This window comes from Chiloscyllium plagiosum, chromosome 6 (genome assembly GCF_004010195.1).
Source record: "Chiloscyllium plagiosum isolate BGI_BamShark_2017 chromosome 6, ASM401019v2, whole genome shotgun sequence".
NCBI classification, from domain to species: Eukaryota; Metazoa; Chordata; class Chondrichthyes; order Orectolobiformes; family Hemiscylliidae; genus Chiloscyllium; species Chiloscyllium plagiosum.
In genome coordinates this window covers 58,265,808-58,290,573 of record NC_057715.1, presented here as the reverse complement: position 1 = coordinate 58,290,573, position 24,766 = coordinate 58,265,808, and the positions used below count along the sequence as shown (strand labels likewise).

The window sequence follows — 24,766 nt, the reverse complement described above, 5'->3', positions numbered from 1 at the left end:
TGGTCATTTTGAAGACTCATCAGCTTCAGTTCAAACTGGGTCTTGTTTGATGTGTTCATAAGCTTAGTTAAACTTGATCGTGTTCATCTTAAGTCACTGGTTTCCTTTGTTTTGAGTCCTCATTCATAACAGCAAAATAGCCCTGTGCAAGCGCACATACTATCTTTGAGGTCACCTGGCTGTGACACGCTGTCGGAAGTGCCATTGATGTTACCGTGCCTGGATGTGTTTGTGCATGTGCTCATTGAAATCATCAGGTTGGAGGTAAGATGCAAGAGGCTGAGACTGACAATGCGGAGCTTCCCCTCCACAGATGGTGTCTGCCATGTATGCCTCCTTGCTCCTTTGTCCAGCTGAGGCTTCCCCTTGCTGCACAGTCCTTTCCAGCCATCACACTGTCTGCAGAGGGGATCTTTCCGGCACTGTTGCTGCACCTGTTCCTTATCCTCCATTCAAAGGTGGCATTTGCAACTTTTTAAAATCCATTTTTAATCCTCAAAAGGTTCCAGATGTAGAGTTCAGAATTGGAAAGTTGAAAATTGGTAGTACATTTTTACCATTATAATCACAGGCTCTTCTAAGAGTGTCATTGGATATTCTATTTGTTAAGAATGGTTCTAAATTTTGAAAACAACACAGAAATGAACTGTTGGGTTTTGAAACATTTTTGCTTGCATGTTCTTAGGACTGGATAGAATTTGAAGAAATTGCTGACTTGGAAGAGCGTGCAAAGAGTCAGTTCTTCGAGAAGGTCCATGAAGAAGTTGTACAGAGAACGCAAGAAGCTGCAAAGGAAAAGGAATTTCAGAGTGTTCCTGCTGGGCCTGCTGGAGTACATGAAGTAGGTTTGTTAATGAAGTGCATATGATTGTATGACAGTTTCATCAGATTTCCATACAGCTTTACTTGTATGCATGCAGAAGGTACCAATAGGTTGCTTGTTGCCCAGTCTTAAGGGGATGATATTAGGTACTTGCAGGCCACTCTTCTGTGCAACATACTGAGCAGAATAGCCTGACGTTTGGAGATGACATTCCTCTTTTGGGTCTAATATTTAAAGAGCTGACTTGTTGGAATGGGTATATGAATAGGAAGGGTTTGGAGGGATGTGGCCGGGTGCTGGCAGGTGGGACTAGATTGGGTTGGGATATCTGGTTGGCATGGACGGGTTGGACCGAAGGGTCTGTATCCATGCTGTACATCTCTATGACTCTATAACAGTTGAGTCTAATATCCTCAATTAGAATTTTTTTCTTCACTGTGATCTTAAGAGAATTCTGCAGATTGCCTTTGAACAGTTACAGCAGTAGGAATATTTTTATGCATGTCAGTCTATCATGAACATTAGCAATGGAGTTTGATCTAGCTGTGTATACGTCGTTGTAATCAAATGTGAGAGAAAGCGAAAGCAGATCTGGATTGAAGGGGGCTTAAGGTAGATCCCCAACGTTCAAAACAGCCATTTGTTGGAGGATTGTAATCAGTGCAGGAGTTGATTCAAAAAAAAAAGTAAGATGAGTGAAGAGATGTGAAAAACACTGGCAGGCAACATTAAGGAAAATCCAGAGATGTTTAAAAGTATGTTAGGTGTAAGGGAAAAAGTGAGGACTGCAAATGCTGGAGATCAGAGCTGAAAATGTGTTGCTGGAAAAGCGCAGCAGGTCAGGCAGCATCCAAGGAACAGGAAAATGGACGTTTCGGGCACAAGCCCTTCCTGAAGAAGAATAGGTAATAGGTCTCTCTGGTGAGTATAGTGAGAGAAGCACCAACAGACCAGTGGGAGGGATTGTGTTGCTGTCTTAGATTTTGTTATGGGAGTTGGAATTTGTTTTGTATTTTTCAGAAAATTGAACCCCTCATCCCTGAAGTTGGACTGTGGGAGTTGATTAATTGAATTGGCTTTGTTTTCCTTTAATACTTGTAAAAGGATATAAAACTTCTGAAATTGCTGATCAATGTTTTTGTTGTTATAGTTTCTTAAAAACTAAGGAGGGAATTGTTTAAACCTAAAAATCAACATCTTTATTATGAATGTTTTTCTTTTAAACTTGATACCAAAGCACTCAAAACATGGTAAATGCAGTACCATTTGCAAAAGACTACTGTAGTGTGGAATGACCAGAATCTTGCATTACAACATGGACACCTCAGATTGCAAGGGGGCATAATATGAGAAAAGACAATATGTTACGGATATTTCATTCTTACTTAGGCAGCACAAGAAGTCAGGAGGAATATTGTCACACTAAGCATGAAAGATATTACCCTAATCTGCAACAATTTATGTGCATATCAGAATCCTGTTTTAATACCTTTTAACGCTGACCTAGACCTAGTTGCACCTGAGGTGTAAAAGATTACATTTGGAGTAATAAAGACAACAAAAGACAGTATTCCCAAGTATACAATGCTAGGGCTGTAATAAGTAACGTTTTAAAGTGTTTATGTTCAGAATTCTTTGATCACTTTAAAGAATAATGACCAATTATTCATAATAACACAGAAGCTTAAAAGACGTGTACAAATCATTTATCAATTCCTGAGGTACTATGCAAATTCACAATTTGTTCTGAGGAAAGAAAGAAAATTGCACTTCCACTGGAGTCCCCTCCAATATTTTGGGGGATGGGGAAGCATCCCATCAAAAGAGTTTTGAGTTTAGCCTACCCTAAATCTAGATGTATGCTGCATTGTATTTGCAAGTAAAATATATTCATGCTTATCAAAAAATTAATATTTGCCCTAATTCTAACAAACACATTTGTAATTTCATCTGGTAGGTGTGTGAAATTTGTCAAGAGGCTTTTGAGCAGTATTGGGATGAAGATGAAGAGGAGTGGCATCTAAAAAATGCAATTCGTGTGGATAGTAGAGTAAGTATTGTAAATCCAATTATTAAATGCTTTGGAATGTTCAGAGTTATCACTTATAAAGAGCTATGGTCACTGTTTGCCATTATTTGAAAAAAGATAGCTTGGCTGAGGTCTTATCAAAAACTCATTGGTGGTTAACCCAGTAGATTATTGGACCATAAAGTAGAGGAGCAGAATGAAACCATTTGACCTATCAGGTCTGCTCCATCATTTGATCATGGCTGATATGTTTCTCAATCACATTTTTCTGCCTTCTTGTAACTTTTGATTCCCTTACTAATCAAGAACTTATCTAACTCTGACTTAAAGACATTCAATGACTTGGCTTTCACAGTCTTCTGCAGCAGTGAGTTCCAGAGATTTACCGTCCTCTGGCTAAAGAAATTCCACCTTCTCTCAGTTCTAAAAGGGTTGTACCTTCCCTCTGAGGCTCTGCCCTTGAGTCCTAGTCTCTCCTATTGGAAATATCCTCTCTACATCCATTCTATCCAGGTGTCTCAGTATTCTAAATTTCAATGAGATGTCTCCTCCTCAACCTAAACTCTCAAGTACAAGCCAACAGTCCTCAATCATTTCTCATATCCCCAGGATCATTCAGTAAACCTTCTCTTGACCTCATACAATGCCAACACGTTGTCCCTTACATATGGGGCCCAAAGCTACTTATAATATTTCATATGCAGTTTGACCACAGCCATATACATCTTCAGTAGTACATCCCTACTCTTGTATTCAGGTCAGGATGGCTACAATACTAACGTTACATTTGCCTACATAACTGCCATCTAAGTCTGCATGTTAACCTTAAGAGAATCCTAAACTAGGACTCCTAAATCCCTCTCTTTCAATTTGCTAAGTCTTTGCCCATTTAGGAAAAAGTGTATGTTTTCTCTTCCTACTGAAGTGCATAACCTCATACTTTCCTATATTGTCTTCCATCTGCCACTTTTGTCCAAGTCCTTGTGCAGCCTTACACTTCCTCAACCACTACCTGTTCTTCCACCTGTCATCTGCCAACTTTGCAACAATGCCCTTGTTTCCTTTGTTAATGTGCAAAGTTATGTTCCTAACCCAGCAGAACTCCATTCATCACTGGTGCCTTCCTGAAAGAGATCCTTTTATCCCCCTACTCTCTGCCATCTGTCAGTCAGCCAATCCTCTATCAATGCCAGCACCTAACACCCTGGGTTGTTCACAGCATCCTGTATGGCACCTGGTGAAAGGTCTGCTGGAATTTCCATTAAATCACATCTTCTGGCTATCCTTTGTCTAAATATATATAATTCATGTGAAATAAACAGTGGAGGAGTGCAAAACAATCACGTTTTGGAGATTACCTCTTAATCCCTTCTGAATGTTGCACATTAAACAGTTTGTCATTATCATGCCATTACTTTTCCAGTTAGATCTGGCCCCATCTATACTAACTGCAAGTGCTAAGCTGTGACCTAATGTTTTTTTCTAATCTAGTTTGTTTGGCAGAGCCAACAGAATTTGAAATCTATTTAACAGCATAGATATTGTCTCTAATTACTTTCACCTTTGACATATGAGCTGATATCTCTATCATTTCTTTTAGACATATCATCCAGCATGTTATGAAGATTACAAAAATGTGAGTATGAACATGAAATATTTTTATCAGAAACTATATAAATAAGTTGAAATATAGTTGATATGCAAAGTAGAGTTTAACAACATTTTGAACAGCAAGGTTTGGATGTAGTGCCAAGAATCCTACAGCAATTCTGAGGTGGATTTTGTACTGTTTACAAGAGCAGTATGTAATTAAGTATATAAAATTCAGATAAAAGTAGATTTTAATTGTTTTATCAAATATTCATTATGAAAACTGCTTTTAGATGTTCATATTTCTCATTACCTTTTTAAGGCTTCATTTACTGATACAACTCCATCTCCAAGTGAAGCTCCGATAGAAAATCCACTACATTCAGTCCTTAAACAGGAACAGTTGACTGGTAGTAGCAAGACTTCTGATGCCACGAACAGCTGTGAAGATACTGGGAATGAGCGGAGCTGTGTCTTGACAAATGATAATAAAACTGAAAAAGATAGTGCAACTGTTAAAGTGGAAGCAGTCTAGGTCTTTGATGAAGAAAAATGATTTTTTTTCACGATTACAAACTTGAGTATTGGAAGAAGAATCAGATGCAAGATGACTGGTTGGATTTGATGTATCCTTTTGTATGAGGGTGACTTTCGTATGACACTGAAGTGATACTACCTCTTGCTATGTTGAAATCATTGGGAAACTTGCAAAGCAGCAATAGTACATGCTACCTTCAAGGAACATGTCAAATTGAAACCATTTGTTTTATATTTTTTATTATTTGAGGCAGGGATCTCAGCAGAAGTTATATTGAATACATTTTGGTATTTGTATGTTCAACTGCATGTGCAGTTCAGGTGTGTATTACCGAGTGCTGCAAATGAATGAATGCACTTGGGGAATGAAAATGTTACTTTTGTAAGAATGTAAATTCTAAAACCAATAAAATATTTTTGAAATATGGTTTGTGTACAGTTGATGCAAAGTATTTAAGTTGATTTTTTATTTATGGTGCAATTGAATGCGTCAGTTTATTTAGGAAATAAAATTTATTATAAAACTATGGGATCTGAACTATTGAAAACTGAAAATAAAACTTGATATTTACCTAAGTTACTTTATTCCTGCATTCGTAGTTTTGATTTACTAAATCTTCATACAGCTAAAGGATCTATGCACCTGAAACAAATGCAGTGTTGAAACCATTAGAAGTTAACCTTGTATGTACTGAACTAAATAAACCATCTCCATACAAAAAATTTCTGTTTTTTATTTATATAATTCTCAATCTGAGCAACATTGAAGCTAATATTCAGATTTTCTATCAGGCAACATTATGCACAGCATTCCAGCCACCATACATTTTAAGTTTGGTATTAACTAAATTAAGCAACAAGTATTTCTGGTTTTGAGATTTTATTTGATATGTTCCATGGGAATGAATAGGGTTTCAGCCAAGTTCCTGCCATTTAGCTAGATGATCTGTATTTTCATATACTTACCCTAATACTCTTTTTTTTGTGGGAGAGTGTTACTGCTTAAGCCAATATATATTAGCACAGTAGAAGTTTTGCAAACCTAATGGATGACATGATTTGGAGATGCCGGTGTTGGGCTGGGGTGTACGACGTTAAAAATCACACACCAGGTTATAGTCCAACAGGCTTAATTGGAAGCGCACTAGTTTTCAGAGCAATGCTCCTTCATCGGGTGATATCACCTGATGAAGGAGAGTCGCTCTGAAAGCTAGTGTGCTTCCAATTAAACCTGTTGGACTATAACCTGGTGTTGTGTGATTTTTAACAGATGACAAGTTGGGCAATGGTCATTTTCTGGATGGTGACCTGTAATTAAGAGTGCCAAAGGAATCAGTGATTATATTATTATTTACAACATAAATGACTTTGAGAGAAGAGAATGTGGTATGGTTAAATTTGCAGATGATTAAAAATAGATGGGAAGGCAAGTGCAGAAGATGACAAGCATCTACAGAGGGATATAGGACAAGTGAAAGCCAAGCAGCTGTCTGATTATATTTTACAAAGCTGTTCTGTGACATTACAGAAGTGTTAGCATCTTCAGGGTTTTTTTTTTGAGGGTTCAATGAAAAGCCTGGAAATTTTGGAATTATTTAATAACCATCTGATTACCATGGATTAACAGCCTTAATTGTCTGCTTTTGAAGTTGAATCCATGAACTGTAATGTGGCTTTCAGGAACCATTAATGTTCCGTCAACTATAAAGGTAGATGTGGAATACAATAGATTTATAAGGCCAGTGTATTATTTAATTTGACTAATTACTTGCTGTACCTTTATGCTGATTTTAAGTACAAAGGCCACCCTAGCTCCTATATCTTTCAAAGTGAACATTCAAATTTTCCCACATGGTATTCCATCAACTAAACCTGTTTTAATTATTCTATAATAAGATTGGTGAGGCTTCAAGATGCTGATTTTCATGATCTAGGAATGTGAAGGGGACAACGTCATTGCCTGTTGTTTATGGGGTATGTCTCACTTTCCAAAATCTGTGATTAAGTACTGAGGGAAAAAATATATACTATTTTGAGATGGTGTACTTGGATACTGTCTTGGTCCTATCTGACACTGATTGGCCAGCTGAAAATTTATTGGTGGAAAGCAAATTAATTTCCAATCTATGCCATTACATTAGCTTAATATTTAAAGTTACAAACCGAACATTACCTCGAGGGGGCAATAACACCTCGTGCTTGACTAGCTCCTTGGACAGTCTGGATTTCCGAAGACCTGATGGTGCTGAACTTGTAATGGGCCAGGTGGGAAGTAAAATGTTCACAACACATGTGGACTTGGAGGAGATGCTGGTGTCTGGCTGAACTTCATAACTCTGTAGATAGGGTAACTTTATTTCATGGCTGATGTCTTTCTCCCATTTGCTGATGGGTACTTGGTTTTTATGTGCCCTCCTTGGATGTTTGCTGCATTTTCTTTGCATCAGCTATAGTGAGGATCAAATACCTGAATATATGCCAGCTCCTGATCCAAGCAAACACGTACTGCTTAATTTTCTTAAGATTCACTATTGGTACTGAATACAGGCATTCTGGTATAATGCAACAGTTGCATTCCTCTGCAATTTTGTGCTATAGAAAATCACTATGCACTTTCAGTAGAAAGTTCATGTTATCCAAACAGCATCCATAATTTGTCAATCATGTTATAGCTAATTCGTGTTGACAAAACATGCATTATGCTATAATGACCTGTATTGCAATCATCGGTGAATGTCCTCACCTTTGACCTTGCAGAGGGCAAGTCATTGATAAAACAACTTAGTTTAGGACAAATTCCTAAATGTCGATAGATGAGAAAATACCATGCTGGTTTAATTATGGAGAAACGAAGTTTGGTTGTGTGTTAGAGCACTTCTGGATATGAAAAAAGCAATAGAAAAAAAGACAAAATCTTAAAGCAGGGTTTTTGTGCTGCCATGGTAACATCCCTACCTTTGGCCCAGATGACCTAGGTTCAAGTCCCACCTGCCCAAGACATGTTTGAACAGTTTGATACAGCAATAAAGTCCTAAAGAAATACTCTCTACTTGGCTGAGATAATTTAGTTTTAGCAATGACAAAAAAACATTTCTGCAAAACATAATTTCAGACAGTTGGGTTTGACTTAAACTGAGCCACAAGTATTCAGCAAATTATTGGTTAAGTGCAACCCTATAACACTGATGAGAACACCTGCCATTATATTGCTGCTGATTGAGAGTACACTGGTCAAGTTGTGATTGGATGAATTAGATTTGCTCTGCTTTTTGTGGCCAGGACATAACTGGAGATTTTTGTTTAACTCAATCTGTTTGGATGTGATGGTTCATATCTCTGAAGCAAGTAGGACTTGACAAAAGTGAAGACTGCAGATGCTGGAGATCAAGAGTCAAGATTAGAGTGGTGCTGGAAAAGAGTAGGTCAGGCAGCATCCGAGGAGCAGGAAAATCAATGTTTCGGGCAAAAGCCCTTCAGGAATGAGGCAGGGAGCCTCTGGTGTGGAGAGATAAATGGGAGGGGGTGGGACTGGGGAGAAGGTAGCTAAGAGTACAATAGGTGGATGGAGGTATGGATGAAGGTGATAGGTCGGAGAATAGGGTGGATCGGATAGGTGGGAAGTACGATTGGCAGGTAGGACAGGTCATGAGAATGGTGCTGAACTAGCAGGTTGAAACTGGGTAAGGTAGGGGGATGGGAAATGAAACTGGTGAAGTCCACATTGATGCCCCTGGGTTGAAGTGTTCCGAGGTGGAAGATGAGGCGTTCTTCCTCCAGGCATTGGGTGGTGATGGACTGGTGGTGGAGGAGGCCCAGGACCTGTATGTCCTTGGCAAATGGGAGGCGGAGTTGAAATGTTCGGCCACAGGGCGGTGGGGTTGATTGGTGCGGGTGTCTCGGAGATGTTCCCTAAAGCACTCTGTGAGAAGGCGTCCTGTTTCCCCAATCTAAAGGAGACCACATTGGGAGCAATAGATACAATAAATGACATTTGTGGATGTGCAGGTGAAACTTTGATGGATGTGGAAGGCTCCTTTGGAGGTGTGGGCACAGGTTTTGCAATTCCTGCGTTGGCAGGGGAAGGTGCCAGGAGGAGATGGTGGGTTGTTAGGGGTCATAGACCTGACCATGTAATCACGGAGGCAACGGTCTTTGTGGAAAGTGGAAAGGGGTGGGGAGGAAAATAATCCTGGTGGTGGGGTCTGTTTGTAGGTGGCGGAAATGTCAGCAGATGATGCGGTTTATGCGAAGGTTGGTGGGGTGGAAGGTGAGGACCAGGGAGGTTCTGTCCTTGTTGCGGATGGAGGGGGTGGGGTTTGAGGGCGGAGGTGCGGGACATGGATGAAATGTGTTGGAGGGCATCTTCAACCACGTGGGAAGGGAAATTATGTTCTGGTGTGTTCTGTGGTGGAACTGGTCCTCCTGAGAGCAGATAAGGCGGAGGCTGAGGAATTGAGAATAGGAGATAGCATTTTTGCAGGAGGTAGGGTGGGAAGAGGTGTAATCCAGGTAGCTGTGGGAGTCAGTGGGTTTGTAAAAATGTCAGTGTTAAGTCAGTTGTCATTGATGGAAATGGAGCGGTCCAGGAAGGGGAGGGAGGTGTCAGAGATGATCCTGGTGAATTTAAGGTTGGGTGGAATGTGTTGGTGAAGTTGATGAACTGCTCAACCTCCTCAAGGTAGCACGAGGTGGCGCTGATGCAGTCATCAATATAGCGGAGGAAGAGGTGGGGAGTGGTGCCAGTGTAACTATGGAAGATGGACTGTTCTACGTAGCCAACAAAGAGACAGGCATAGCTGGGGCCCATGCGGGTGCCCATGGCTACGCCTTTTGTCTGGAGGAAGTGGGAGGATTCGAAGGAGAAGTTGTTAAGGGTGAGGACCAGGTCAGCGAAACAAATGAGAGTGTCAGTGGAAGGGTACTGGTGGGGATGCCGGGAGAGGAAGAAACAGAGGGCTTGGAGGCCCTCATCATAGTGGATGGAGGTGTAGAGGGTTTGGATGTCCACGGTAAAGATGTGGACTTGGGGCCAGAGAAATGGAAGTCTTGGAGGAGGTGGAGAGTGTGGGTTGTGTCTCGAATGTATGTGGGGAGTTTCTGGACTGGGGGGATAGGACAGTATCGAGGTAGGTGGAGATGAGTTTGGCGGGGCAGGAGCAAGCTGAGACAATGGGTTTGCCGGGGTGGTCAGGCTCGTCGATCTTGGGAAGGAGGTAGAATCGGGCGGTGTGGGGTTCCCAAACTATGAGGTTGGAAGCTGTGGGTGGGACATCTCCTGAGGTGATGAGTTCTGCATGGTCTGGGAGATGATGGTTTGGTGGTGGGGGATGAGGTCATGGTCGAGGGGGCGGTAGGAGGAGGTGTCTTCGAGTTGGCATCTGGCTTCAGCGGTATAGAGGTCAGTGCGCCAAACTATCACTGCACCCTCTTTATCTGCTGGTTTGAGGGTGAGGTTGGGATTAGAGCAGAGGGAGTGGAGGGCTGTGCGTTGTGAGGGTGAGAAGTTGAAATGGGGGAGGGAGGTAGGCAGGTTGAGACGGTTAATGTTTCAGCAGCAGTTAGAAATTAAGAGATCGAGGGCGGGTAATAGTCCAGCACAGGGTGTCCAGGTGGATGGAGTGCGTTGGAGGCAGGTGAAGGGGTCCTCGGCAGGTGGGCAGGAGTCCTGATTGAAAAAACTTGAACCTAGGCCTTCTGGCTCAAAGATATGGACATCGTCAAGGTACTACATGAGATCAGACATACCTGGACAAATTATAAAGGAATATGTATGACTTGCTAGTCATTATGGAAACTTGATTGCAAGCAAGGTTACCAGGTTAGGAGTCTAAATATTATAGTCAATTTGACATTTTGGATAGACAGATAGGTAATTCTGTAAATTAAGGATGAAATTACTATAATAACCAGAGATGATCTTAGCTGGAATCAGCAAGGATGTAAATTCAGTTTTGATAAAGAAATATAGGAAAGGTAAGAGGTCGCTTGCAGAAGTAGCTTACAGGCTCACTCAGTGGTTACACTACAGAACAGAATACATGTGAAGAAATGAATATGCAAGAGGTACTGCAATGATCATCAGTGATTTCAATTCATTAAATGAATCAGATTGCCTGGGAAATGAGACTGTAGAGTATAGTGGGACAACTTCTCAAACTTCATGTTCAAGAGCCAATCAGGGAGCAAGCGATTCTATAATTTCTGAAGAAGACTCATAGTGGATTTGAAGCATTAACTTTCTATCTCCACAAATATTGACAGATATGCTGAGTTTCTCCAATACTTAGTTTGTTTTTCAGATTTTCAGGATCAGCAGTATTTTGCTTTTATTTAGGCTATTCTAGACCTGGTAATAGACAATTAGATACAATTAATCACAATGGCTAAGTGGTTAGCACTGCTGCCTCACAGTGCTACAGACTTAGGTTCAATTCCACCCTTCAGTGTGACGTCTGTGTGGAGTTTGCACATTCTCCTCGTGTCTGTGTGGGTTTGCTTCTGTTTCTTCCCACAGTCCAAAGATTTGGATTTCTCATCATCCAAAGATGTGCAGGTTAGGTGGATCAGCCATTCTAAATTGCCTGTAGTGTCCAGGGATGTGTAGGCTAGGTGGATTAGCCACAGGATGGGTCAGGTTAAAGGGATAGGATTAGATGCTCTTCAGAGGGACGGTGTGGACTTGGACAAATGGCCTGTTTCCTCACTGTAGGGATTCTATGAATAATGTCATAGTAAAGGAGGTTCTCTGTGACACCAATTACGGAATTTCACATTTGCTTTAAGTGTGAGAAATGTTGGTCTAAGATTAATATTTTAAACCTAAAAAAGGTTATGAATGCAAATTTTGCTGAAGTGACCTGTAAAGTTGCCATACTCCAACCAGACCATAGCACTACTCTCAGAGAGAGATGACTGGTGATGGTTTAGCCTGAGGGTCACCCTGCATCAGATGAGAGGAGAGATTGAGAAGGAGAGACTCGTGGTAACCTCAGCTGGTCAAAGAATTGAACCCATGCTGTTGGAATCAGTCTGCATTGTAAACCAACCATCCAACCAACGTAAGATAACTGGCCACCAAAGAATGAACTGTAAATCTCTGTTAGAACAGTTGTGATGCAATATTTGATATTTAAGATTTAAAGATATTAAATAGCTTTCAGAAAAGGTTTATCCCAGTGAGACAGATTTTCAACGAACCTTCCAGCTCAGCGAGCAAACCTACATCCACAGAAAGATTTTTTTGAGAACAGTGGTGCAGCAAACTATATTAAAAATACAAGCGGTACTTTCCACAAGATAATGCTGTCAAGCCAGAAAGAGATTTTGTCTACTACATAAATAAGGAATGTAATATATGAGTTTTAGTACCAGGGTGAGGCCATTTATATAAGCCCTATATAGGCAGACTGTACCAAATAAAATGTCCCTTTCACCAATGAACTGCATGCTGACTGTGCCCAACCAGCCTATGATTGCAAACGTCAGAACGCTGTGTCTAAAAAATTGATTTGATTCTGCTATTCTGCTCAGACATGACTGTGTATGTTTTCTTTATAGACTACCTTGAGGGATGATGATCACCCTAAATGATCACATGCACATTTTGTGCATGAATATAAAGAGTGCTGAGGCTCTCATTCACTGATGCCCTCAAGGAGGGAGATAACCTCTAGCAAGTGGGAACTTATAGCTTGATGGTTATAACTCAATGGCTTTAAAAGTCAATCATTGTAGATTAGCCCCTCTACATGTCTGTAACAGACGAATGCCCTTTGCAAACAAAACAAAGCCCTAAGCATCCTGCATAACTCCATACATATGGGCTGAGCAGAAAACTGAACAGGAAGTTAATGCACTTACAATCTATGCCAATTACATCAGCTCAATATTTAAAGTTATAAACTAAACATTCCAACAACAACTGTACACCATAATTCGTTCATAGTTCTGAGTGTCTACAAACATTCAGTTAAAGTGATTTACCTTCAAATCTAGCCACTACCAAGTTCTATCTGCCTTAATTAATTACAGTCCTGGATTTCTCTGCATCTTCATTGCCTGCATGGGCTTCCTAGAGATAATATGTAAACTTGTTGACAGCTCTCTGGATAATGAGCACACAACCATAGGAATGTTGCACGTGGTCACAACCAGTTGGATACTGAGTGAAATTCCTTCTCGTTTTGGAATTTAGCTGAATTATGTCATAGGACTCTGAACATCATATGTGCAGTCAATGGTCCCTGGCATTTGAGGAAACCCAGCAAAAGCTACAGATCTGACAGTTCAATCACCTTGACTGTCATGATCCATGGTGAACTGGACAAATTATATCACTTTTCTATAAAGGGCATCAGTGAACTCACTAATTCACTTGAAGGCTGCTAATTGGGAGATTCCATATGTGTCACTGGTTGAGATTTGAAAGGAGCCAGTGGCAAGCAAGTTCATTATAGCTGTGATCTTTAGCGCCACAGACATAGTGCTGCCTCCCAAGCATTTTGCCTTCTAGAGGTGACAGATGTAGATGACAGCTTCTCTAGTCATGCAAAGCCACCTCCAGCATTGCCTTTCAGCAAACTGCTGGGAGATTGAAAGGAAGGTGATTTTCGCAAGAATCCAAAATTCAGAAATTCAGCTAATTTGGGAGCTGAGTTAGAATCCTGCTAAGGCAGATGATGGAATTTAATTTTAATAAAAGATATCTGGAATTAAGAAACTACTAATGACTGTCGGAAAAACCATCCAGTTCACTAATGCAGTGAATGTTCCATCCTTTCCTGATCTGGGCTAGAAGGACTCCATACTTAGAGCAATTTGATTGACTCTCAACTACCCTCTGAAATGACTTAGCAAGCCACTCAGTTATGTCAATCACATCAAAGTCTCAACATGGCTGAGGAGCTGGTGTATGGGAGAAGGATTCATGTGTTTGGATCATTGGAAGCTGTTTTGTGGTAGAAGTGACCTGTACAAGAAGGACAGATTGCACCTGAATCGGAAGGGGACTAATAAACTGCCAGGGAGATTTGCTCGAGCTGCTCGGGAGGGGGGGGCAAATGCTACAGGAAGGACAGAAAGTGAGGCAAGAGAGAAGGGTGAATGGCGTTTTTGATAAGGGATAGCATTACAGTTGTAATTTGAGAGGATATTCCTGGAAATACATCCAGGGAAATTATTTGGGTGGAACTGAGAAATAAGAATGGGATGATCACCTTTTTGGGATTGGATTATAGACCCCCTAATAGTCAGAGGGAAATTGAGAAACAAATTTGTAAGGAGATCTCAGTTATCAGTAAGAATAATAGGGTGGTTATTGTAGGGGATTTTAACTTTCCAAACATAGACTGGGACTGCCATAGTGTTAAGGGTTTAGATGGAGAGGAATTTGTTAAGTGTGTACAAGAAAAATTTCTGATTCAGTATGTGGATGTACCTACTGGAAAAGGTACAAAATTTGACCTACTCTCGGGAAATAAGGCAGGGCAGGTGACTGAGGTGTGAGTTGGGGAGCGCTTTGGGGCCAGCGACCATAATTCTATTAGTTTTAAAATAGTGATGGGAAAGGATAGACCAGATCTAAAAGTTGAAGTACTAAATTGGAAGAAGGTCAATTTTTACGGTATTAGGCAAGATCTTTCTAAAGCTGATTGGGCACAGATGTTCACAGGTAAAGGGACAGCCGGAAAATGGGAAGCCTTCAGAAATGAGATAACAAGAGTCCAGAGACAGTATATTCCTGTTAGGGTGAAAGGAAAGGCTGGTAGGTATAGGGAATGCTGGATGACTAAAAGAGTTGAGGGTTTGGATAGGAAAAAACAGGAAGCATATGTCTGGTATAGACAGGGTAGAAGAGTATAAAGGCAATAGGAGCATACTTAAGAGAGAAATCAGGAGGGCAAATAAGGGGACATGAGATAGCTTTGGCAAATAGAGTAAATGAGAATCCAAAGGGTATTTACAAATACGTTAAGGGCAAAAGGGTAACTAGGGAGAGTATAGGGCCCCTCAAAGATCAGCAAGGCGGCCTTTGTGCGGACCCGCAGGAGATGGGGCAGATACTAAATGAGTATTTTGCATCAGTATTTACTATGGAAAAGGACATGGAAGATTTAGAATGTAGGGAAATAGATGGTGACATCTTGAAAAATGTCCACATTACAAAGGAGGAATTGTTGGATGTCTTCAAACGCATAAAAATGGATACATTCCCAGGACCTGATCAGGTGTACCCTAGAACTCTGTGGGAAGCTGGGGAAGTGATTGCTGGGCCTCTTGCTGAGATATTTGTGTCATCGATAGTCACAGGTGAGGTGTCGGAAGACTGGAGGTTGGCAAACGTGGTGCCACTGTTTAAGAAGGGCAGTAAGGACAAGTCAGGGAACTATAGACCGGTGAGCCTGACCTTGGAGGTGGGCAAGTTGTTGAGGGAATCCTGAGGGACAGGATGAACATGTATTTGGAAAGGCAAGGACTGATTAGGGATAGCCAACATGGCTTTGTGTGTGGGAAATCATGTCTCACAAACTTGATTGAGTGTTTTGAAGAAGTAACAAAGAAGATTGTGCTGTCTTAAAGTTTCATTTGGTAATTTGTCACTCATTATGCCTCTACATTACAGACATAACTGATGGATAAAATTAATTAATCTTAATAGCATATTATGGAGTTAATTTGAAACCACAAACCACACTGATCTCCAATCTTATCGTCTTAAATCAAACAAAATGTGAAATTGTAATTCTGTTCACTTAAATAGAAATAAGATTAGCTGTTTTCTCTACACTTCCCTTTATTGGTCAGAGTATTGAGTACAGGAGTTGGGAGGTACAGAAAGTTGCGGCTGTACAGGACATTGGTTAGGCCACTGTTGGAATATTGCGTGCAATTCTGTTCTCCTTCCTATCGGAAGGATGTTGTGAAAGGGTTCAGAAAATATTTACAAGGATGTTGCCAAGGTTGGAGGATTTGAGCTATAGGGAGAGGTTGAATAGGCTGGGGCTGTTTTCCCTGGAGCGTCGGAGGCTGAGGGGTGACCTTATAGAGGTTTACAAAATCATGAGGGGCATGGATAGGATAAATAGACAAAGTCTTTTCCTTAGAGTGGGGGAATCCAGAACTAGAGGGCATAGGTTTAGGGTGAGAGCGAAAAGATACAAAAGAGACCTAAGAGGCAACATTTTCACTCAGAGGGTGTACGTGTATGGAATGAGTTGCCAGAGGAAGTGTTGGAGGCTAGTACAATTGCAACATTTAAAAGGCATCCGGATAGGAAGGGTTTGGAGGGATATGGGCCAGGTGCTGGCAGGTGTGACTGGATTGGGTTGGGATATCTGGTCGGTATGGACGAGTTGGACCAAAGGGCCTGTTTCCGTGCTGTACGTCTCAATGACTCTATGAAGGAAATAGATTTGGACAGACCTCCTGGCATCAACCTAGGAATGGAAAAGACAATGGCCAAAATAGCCCTGTCGACCTTGCAGAGCCCACTTTATTAACATCTAGGGGCCGGTGCCAAAATTGGAAGGACTGTATCACAAGCAACAGCCTGACATCATATTCATGAATTCATACTTTACAGTCAATACACCAAACACACCATCCCTATCCCTGGATGTGTCCTGTCTCACTGGGTTATGACCCAGCAGAGGTTATGACACAGTAGTATACAGTCAGAGGGGACTTGCCCTGGGAATATTCAACATTGCCTTCAGACACCATGAGGTCAAGCATGGGTTAAACATGTTTCAGGTTAAATATGTGCAAGGACACTTCCTACTGATTACCACATACTGTACTCCTCAGCTGATGAATCAGGTACTCCTCAATGTTAAACAACACTTTGAGGAAGTACAGAGGATGGCAAGGATGCAAATGTACTCTGGGTGGGGGATTCTAACTATGCCACCAAGAATGGCTCGATGGCACTGATCAAGCTGGTCAGGTCTTACGTGATGGAACTGTTAGACTGGATCTGCGGTAGGTGCTGAGGGAACCAACATGAGGGAAAAACATACTTGACCTCATCCATATCAATCTGCTGATTGTAGATACATCTATCCATGACAGTATCAGTAAGAGTGACCACTGCACAGTGTTTGTGGAGACAAAGCCCCATTTTCACCTTGACAATACCCTCCAAAATGATGCGTGGCACTATCACTGTGCTAAATGGAACAGACATTTGAACTCAGTTAGCAACTTGAAACTGGGCATCCATGAAGCACTGTGGGCCATCAACAGCAGCAGAATTGTACTCCAGTACAATCTGTAACCTCATGGCCTGGCATATCCCCACTTAACCATTACCATCAAGCCAGAGGATCAACCCTGGTTCAATGCAGAGTGCAGGAGGGCATGCCAGGAGCAGTGCCAGGGAGACCTAAGCTGACGTGTCAACCCTGATGAAGATACCAAACAGAATTATTTCCATGCCAAATGGCATAAGCAGGATATGATAGGCAGATCTTAGAGATCCCACAATCAACAGATCAAGGCGGCACGGTGGCACAGTGGTTAGCACTGCTGCCTCACAGCGCCAGAGACCCAGGTTCAATTCCCGCCTCAGGCGACTGACTGTGTGGAGTTTGCACATTCTCCCCGTGTCTGCGTGGGTTTCCTCCGGGTGCTCCGGTCCAAAGATGTGCAGGTCAGGTGAATTGGCCATGCTAAATTGCCCGTAGTGTTAGGTAAGGGGTAAATGTAGGGGTATGGGTGGGTTGCGCTTCGGCGGGGCAGTATGGACTTGTTGGGCCGAAGGGCCTGTTTCCACACTGTAAGTAATCTAATCTAAAAAAAGATCTAAACTCTGCAGTCCTGCTGCATCCAGTCATGAATAGTGTGGATATTTAACTCACTGGAGGAGGAGGATGCTCCACAATATCCCCATCCTCCATGATGGAAGAGACAAATACATCAGTGTAAAAGAAAAGGTTGAAACATTTGCAGCAATCTTCAGCCAGGAGTGCTAAGTGGATAATTTATCTCAGTATCCCCCAGAGGTATGCAGCTTTACAGATACCTGTCTTCAGCCAATTTGTTTCACTCCACGTGATATTAAGAAATGGTTGGAGGCACTGGATACTGCAAAGGCTATGGGCCCTGACAACATTCCAGCAATAGTAATGAAGATTTGTGCTCTAGAATTTGTTGCTCCCCTTGCCAAGTTGTTTCAGTGAAATTACATGTGGTTGGCATGTACCTGACATTGGAGAAAATTGTCCAGGTACCTCCTGTATATAAAGATTAGACTAGATTCCCTACAGTGTGGAAACAGGCCCTACGGCCTAACAAGTCCACACCGACCCTCCGAAGAGTAACCCACCCAGTCCCTCTGACAAATGCACCTATTTAGCATGGCCAATTCACCTGACCTGCACATCTTTGGACTGTGGGAGGAAACCGGAATACCCGAAGAAAACCCGCATAGACACAGGGAGAATGTGCAAACTCCACACAGACAGTCACCCAAGGCTGGAATCGAACCTGGGACCCTGGTGCTGTAAGGCAGCAGTGATTACCACTGAGTCACCGGGCAGCGTTGTAATAAGCAGGAGCAATCTAACACAACCAATACCATCCCATCAGCCTACTCACAATCATCAGTAAAGTGATGGAAGGTGATCAACTCTGCTCAGCAATAACCTGCTCAGTGATGCTCAATTTGGGTTCCACCAGGGTCATTCAGCTCCTGACCTCATTCCAGCTTTGGTTCAAACATGGACAGAAGAGCTGAATTCCAGAGGTGAGATGAGAGTGACAGTCCTTGATATCAAGGCCATCTTTGACCTGGTGTAGCATCAAACAGCTGTGGAAAAACTGGAGTCAATGGGTATCCGGGGGCAAACGTCAACACTGGTTGGAGTCATACCTCACACACAGGAAGATGATTGTGGTTGTTGGAGGTCAGTCATCTCAGCTTCAGGACATTTCTGCAGGAGTTCCCCAGGCTAGTATCTGAGGCCATCAGCTGCTTCATCAATTACCTTCTCTCCATCATAAGGTCAGAAGTGAGGATGTTCGCTGATGACTGCACAATGTTCAGCACCATTTACGACTACTCAGATAGTCAAAAGTCCATGTTCTAATGCAACAAGATTTGGACAATATCCAGGCTTGAGCTGACAAGTGGCAAGTAACATTCACACCATTAAAATGCCAGGCAATACCATTTCAAATAAAATACCCTTGCCATTTAATGGTGTTACCATCACTGAATCTTCCAATATCAACATCCTTGGGTTTACCATTGACCAGAAACTCAACTGGACTTGCCACATAAACATGGTGGTTATAAGAGCAGGTCAGCATCTAGGAATACTGCAGCAAGTAGCTCACCTCCTGACTCTCCAAAACCCATCAACCATCTACAAGTTGATGGAATACCCCCCACTTGCATGGATGAGTGCAGCCCCAAAAACACTCAAGAGGCTTGACCTCATCCAGGACAAAGCAGTCGGCTTGATTGGCACCACATCCACAAACATCCACTCCCTCACCAGCGACAATTAGTAGCAGCAGTGTGTGCTATCTACAAGATGTGCTACAGAAATTCACCAAAGATCATTAGACGGCACCTTGCAAATCCATGACCACTTTCATCTAGAAAGACAAGAGGAGCAGATATATGGGAACACCACTAACTAAAGCTCCCTTTCGAGCTACTCACCATTCTGACTTGGGAATATTTTGTGGTTCCTTCACTGTCCCTGGATCAAAATCCTGGAATTCCCTCCATAATGGCATTGGGGTAAACCCACAGCAGATGGACTGCAGTGGATCAAGAAGGCAGCTCATCACCACTTTCTCAAGGGCAACTAGGGACGCGCAATAAATGCTGACCAGCCAGTGACACCCACATCCCATAAATGAATTTTTTAAAAGCTGCAACACCTTGGATACCCTGTCATTTAGTAGACCGTTTGCTCATCCACAGTTGCAGACCCCTGAATCACATATCTCAGGTTTTGTTGGAATGGCTAATCCCTTCTTTTCTTTCTCATTCTTCTGAGAGATTTTTATAATCAACCTGTTCAGAGAAGTTATTAGACAGCTCTGAAGCAGCTGGGGCTGGAATCTGGTTTCCCGTCAGAGGTAGGGACACTGCCACTGCACCACAAGATTGACAGTAGAGAAACTTCATAAGACACTTTCCTAACATTATAATGTTTTTTTTCATCTGCTTTATTATACCACCTGTGAAATCATGTGGTTTTGGATGGTTAATAGTTCAAATTGTGATACACAGTATATTACAATTACGTGAAACAGATTGTACAGACCAGAGCATCCTTACCTAGCCATCATTACAAACATACAATCAAGAAATAAGAGTAAGCCCCTTGGCCCTTTGTGCCTGCTTTGCTGTTCAACAAGCAAATGACTGATCTGATTTTAACCTCAATACCATATTCCTGAAAATCCCTGATAATCTTTTGTTCCATTGATAATCAAGAATCTCTCTCTCTCTGGCTTAAAATTCTTTAATGATTCTACATCTATTGCCTTTTGAAGAAGGGAATTACAAAGACATACAGAACTGAAAGACAATATGTTTCCTATCTGTGTTGAGCAGACCCTTATTTTTAAACTATGATCCCTCGTTCTGGATTCTCTGGCAAGAGGGAAAATCCTTTCGACATCTACCCAGCCAAGCCCCCACAGGGGGCTTATGTTTCAATTAAGTCACCTCAGACTACTCAAAACTCCAGAGGCCTTTCCTGTCTTCATAAAGTAATCTGTTCATTCTAGGTATTAGTTTAATAAACCTTCTCTGCTTCCAATGCATTAACATTCATCCATAACCATGGTTACCAGTACTGTACATGATATTCAGATGTGGTCTCACCAATTCCCTGTATAACTGCCCTACTCTTGCATTGAAATCCATCGCAGTAAAACATGACAGTCTGTTAGCTTTCTTGATTACATGATTTCCTGATGAGTACCTGCATACTAATCTTCTGTGATTCATGCAGTGGGACACTCAGACCTCTCTGCATCTCAGAGCTCTACAACTTCTCACCATTTCGATAATATGTTTTTTTTTCATTCTTTCTGGCAAAATGGACAATTTTGTATTTTCCCATTTTCCAGAATTTTGCTCACTCATTTGACCCATCTACATTCCTTTGTAGGCTCCTTATGTCCCCTTCACAACTAGGTATCTTTGTGTCATCAACAAATTTGATTATCATACTTTTGACCCTTTCATTCAAATCATTCATATAAATTGTGAAAGATGAGGCCTCAGCACTGACCCCCTGACACATGACTTGTGACATTCTGCCGGCTTGAAAAAGATCCATTTATAGTGACTCTGCTTCCTGCTATTCAACCAATTTTCATGCCAATTTGTTACCACCAACGTCATGAACTTTTATTTTTCACAATAATCTTCGATGTGGCACCTTAACAAATGCTTTTTGAAAATCTAAATACAATACACCCACTGGTTGCCCTTATCTAAAACACAAGTTACTTCTTTTAAAATGTCAATAAATTAGGAAACATGATTTCCCTTTGAAAAAAACATGTTGGCTCTGTCTGATTAGCTCAAAACTATCCAAGTTATAATGTCTTTAAAAATAGCTCCTAACATTCTCCATAGGACAGCTAGCTGTCCTCTAGTTTTCTGCTTTCTGTCTTTTTGAATAAAGGAGTTACATTAATTATTTTCCAATCTAAAGGAATCTTCACTGAATTTTGGAAAATTAAAAGCAATGCATCAACTATTTCACCAACTACTTATTTTAAGGCCCTAGGATTAGGATCCAAGAACTTGTCAATTCACGGATTCAACAGTTTATTCAGTACTCTTTCATCGGTAACTATGATTTTTCTTGAATTCCTCACTCTTTTCAATTCCCAGTTTTCAGTTATTTCCGGGATGCTACTTGTGAACATTGATTTAAAATACCTGTTCGATTTGCCTGCCATCTCTTTATCTTCCATCACTAATTCCCCGGACTCATTTTCTTAGGACCAACATTTATTTTATTAAGTCTCTCTTTTTTTTAAAATCCTGAGAAAATGTTTCATATCTGTTTTTATATTTTTGGTTAAAATTCTCTTGCACTGTAATGTTTCCTTCTTATTAATCTTTTAGTGATTCTTTGCTATTTTAAAAATTCTGTTCAATCTGCTGACCTGTCACCTATCTTTGCATAATTACATGTCTTGTCTTTGAGTTTGATTCTATTTTTGACTTTATTTACTTAAGAGGTGGGGTCTGTCCCTTAGAATATTTCTTATTTGTTGGCATGTATCTAATCTGCTTTTTCTGGGATACCTCCTTAAATGTTTGCCACTGCATCTCTATTGACTATCCCTTGACCTAAATTTCCAGTTAACCTCCGCTAGTTCTGCCTTCATGTCCTCATAATTGCTTTTGTTTAAATTCAAAATAGTTAGCTTGGATCCATACTGCTGTCCTGTAATCTGTACATAAAATGCTACCCAGGGACAATTTCCTTAGGTTAGTGACTAATCTCATCTCACTGGGCAAAACCAGGCCAAGTCGAGTCTGCTCTATGGCTGGTGCTATGACATGCTGGCCTAAGAAATTGTTCCAAAATATTCAATGAATTCCTCCTCTACATTAATTTTTCCCTTTTAATTTTTGCAGTCAATATATATTTATGTCATTCTTTATGTGCTTGTAAGTTTGTCATTTCCTCACTTTCATTTCCAACATTAACCTCTTTTCCATTTATTGCCATAAGACCAGAAGACCATAAGATATAGGAGCAGAGTTAGGCCATTCAGCCCATCAAGCCTGCTCTGCCATTCAATCATGGCTGATATGTTTCTTAACCCCAGTCTCATGCCTTCTCCCCAAAACCATGATCTCCTTACTAATCAAGAATCTATCTATCTCTGTTTTAAATACACTCAATGACTTATACTCCACAGCCTTCTGCAGCAATGAGTTTCACAGATTCACCACCTCTGGTTGAAGAAATTCCTCTTTATCTCAGTGTAAAAGGTTTGTACCTTCACTCTGAGGCTGTGCCCCTGGGTTCTAGACTCTCCTAATAATGAAAATATCTTTTCTACATTCACTGTACCCAAATCTCTCAGTATTCTGTAAGCTTCAAACAGATCCCCTTTAAACTGCATAGAGTATAGACCTAGAGTGCTCAACTGCTCCTCAGGTGACAAGCCTATCATCAATGGGATCATTCTTTTAAACCTCCTCTGGATTCCCTCCAACACCAGTAAGTCCTTTCTTAGATTCGGGGCCCAAAACTGATCACAATATTACAAATGTGATCTTAGTTGATCTTTATACTACCTCAGAAGTACATCTCTGCTCTTGTATTCTAGCCCTCTTGAAATGAATGCTAACATTTCACTTGCCTTCCTACGTAACTGAACCTGCATGTTAAACCGAAAAGAATCCTGAATTAGGATTCCCAAGTCCTTTTGTGCTTCAGATTTCTGAAGCCTTTCCCATTCAGAAAATAGTGCATGTATTAATTCTTCCTCCCAAAGTGCATAACCTCACACTTTTCCACATTATATTCCATCTGCCATCTCTTTGCCCACTCACCTAGCATGTCCAAGTCCTTCTGCAGCCTCTCCACTTCCTCAATACTACCTGAACCTCCACCTATCTTTGTGCATTCCTGCAAACTTAACAACAATGTCCTCAGTTCTTTCCTCCAGATTGTCAATGTATGTTGTGAATAGTTATGGTCCCAAAACTGACCCCTGCGGAACACCTTTAGTCACTAGTTGCCGTCCTGAGAAAGACCCTTTTATCTCTATTCTCTGCTTTCTGCTAATCAGCTAATCCTCTATACATGCCAGTAACTTGCCCCAAGCGCCGTAGGTTCTTATCTTGTTTAGCAGCCTCCTGTCTGGTACCTTGTCAAAAGCCTTCAGGCAATCCAAATAAATCATGTCCACTGGCTCTCTTTTTCTACCTTGCTTGTTACCTTCTCAAAGAATTCTAACAGATTTGACAAGCATGATTTCCCCTTGACAAAGTTATGCTGACTTGCCCTATTTTGCCATACATTTCAAAGTATTCTGCAATCTCATCCTTATTAATTGACTCTAAAATCTTATCAAAGGTCAAGCTCAGGCTAACTGGCCTATAGCTTCTGTCTTCTACCTCCTTCCTTTCTTAAGCAGGTCTGTTACATTATCCATTTCCCATTCTTTAGGACCCTCCCTGACTTCAGTGATTGCTGAAAGATCACCACCAATGCCTTTACCACCTCCTCACCTATTTTCTTCAAAATGCTGAGGTGTAGCCCATCCAGTCTGAGTGATTTATTGCCTTCAGACTTTTCAGCTTCCCCAGCACCTTCTCCTTAGAGGTGACCACTACACTCACATGTGCCCCCCAACTCTCTTGAAGTTCTGCAATGTGGCTGGTATCTTCTGCTGTGAAAACTGATGCAAATACCAAATAATTTCTTTATTTTCTGTTATCACTTCTGCAGCCTAATTTTTCGGCAACCAATGTCCACGAGGAGGTTGAACAGTTCATCCACTTTATCAAGACCTTCCACCCTGACCTCAAATTTACCTGGACCATCTCAGACTCCTCCCTCCCCTTCCTAGACCTCTCCATTTCTATCTTGGGCGACCGAATCAACACGGACATTTACTATAAACCGACTGACTCCCACAGCTACCTAGACTACACCTCCTCCCACCCTGCCCCCTGTAAAATTACCATCCCATATTCCCAATTCCTTCGCTTCCACCATATCTGCTCCCAGGAGGACCAATTCCAATACCAAACAACCCAGATGGCCTCCTTCTTCAAAGAC

General features: G+C 41.4%; 1 protein-coding gene across 4 annotated transcripts in view; it reads left to right on the top strand.

The window, feature by feature from the left end:
* Positions 1-5,407, top strand: part of pcf11 (PCF11 cleavage and polyadenylation factor subunit) — a 38,401-nt gene extending 32,994 nt beyond the window's left edge. For all 4 annotated transcript variants that reach the window (XM_043691646.1, XM_043691645.1, XM_043691644.1 and 1 more), the window contains exons 13-16: positions 686-841; positions 2,781-2,873; positions 4,453-4,488; positions 4,765-5,407. In XM_043691646.1, coding sequence (XP_043547581.1) covers positions 686-841; positions 2,781-2,873; positions 4,453-4,488; positions 4,765-4,977 — 498 coding nt within the window. In that variant the 3' untranslated portion in view covers positions 4,978-5,407. The remainder of the gene's footprint in view (positions 1-685; positions 842-2,780; positions 2,874-4,452; positions 4,489-4,764) is intronic.
* Positions 5,408-24,766: the final 19,359 nt, after the last annotated feature.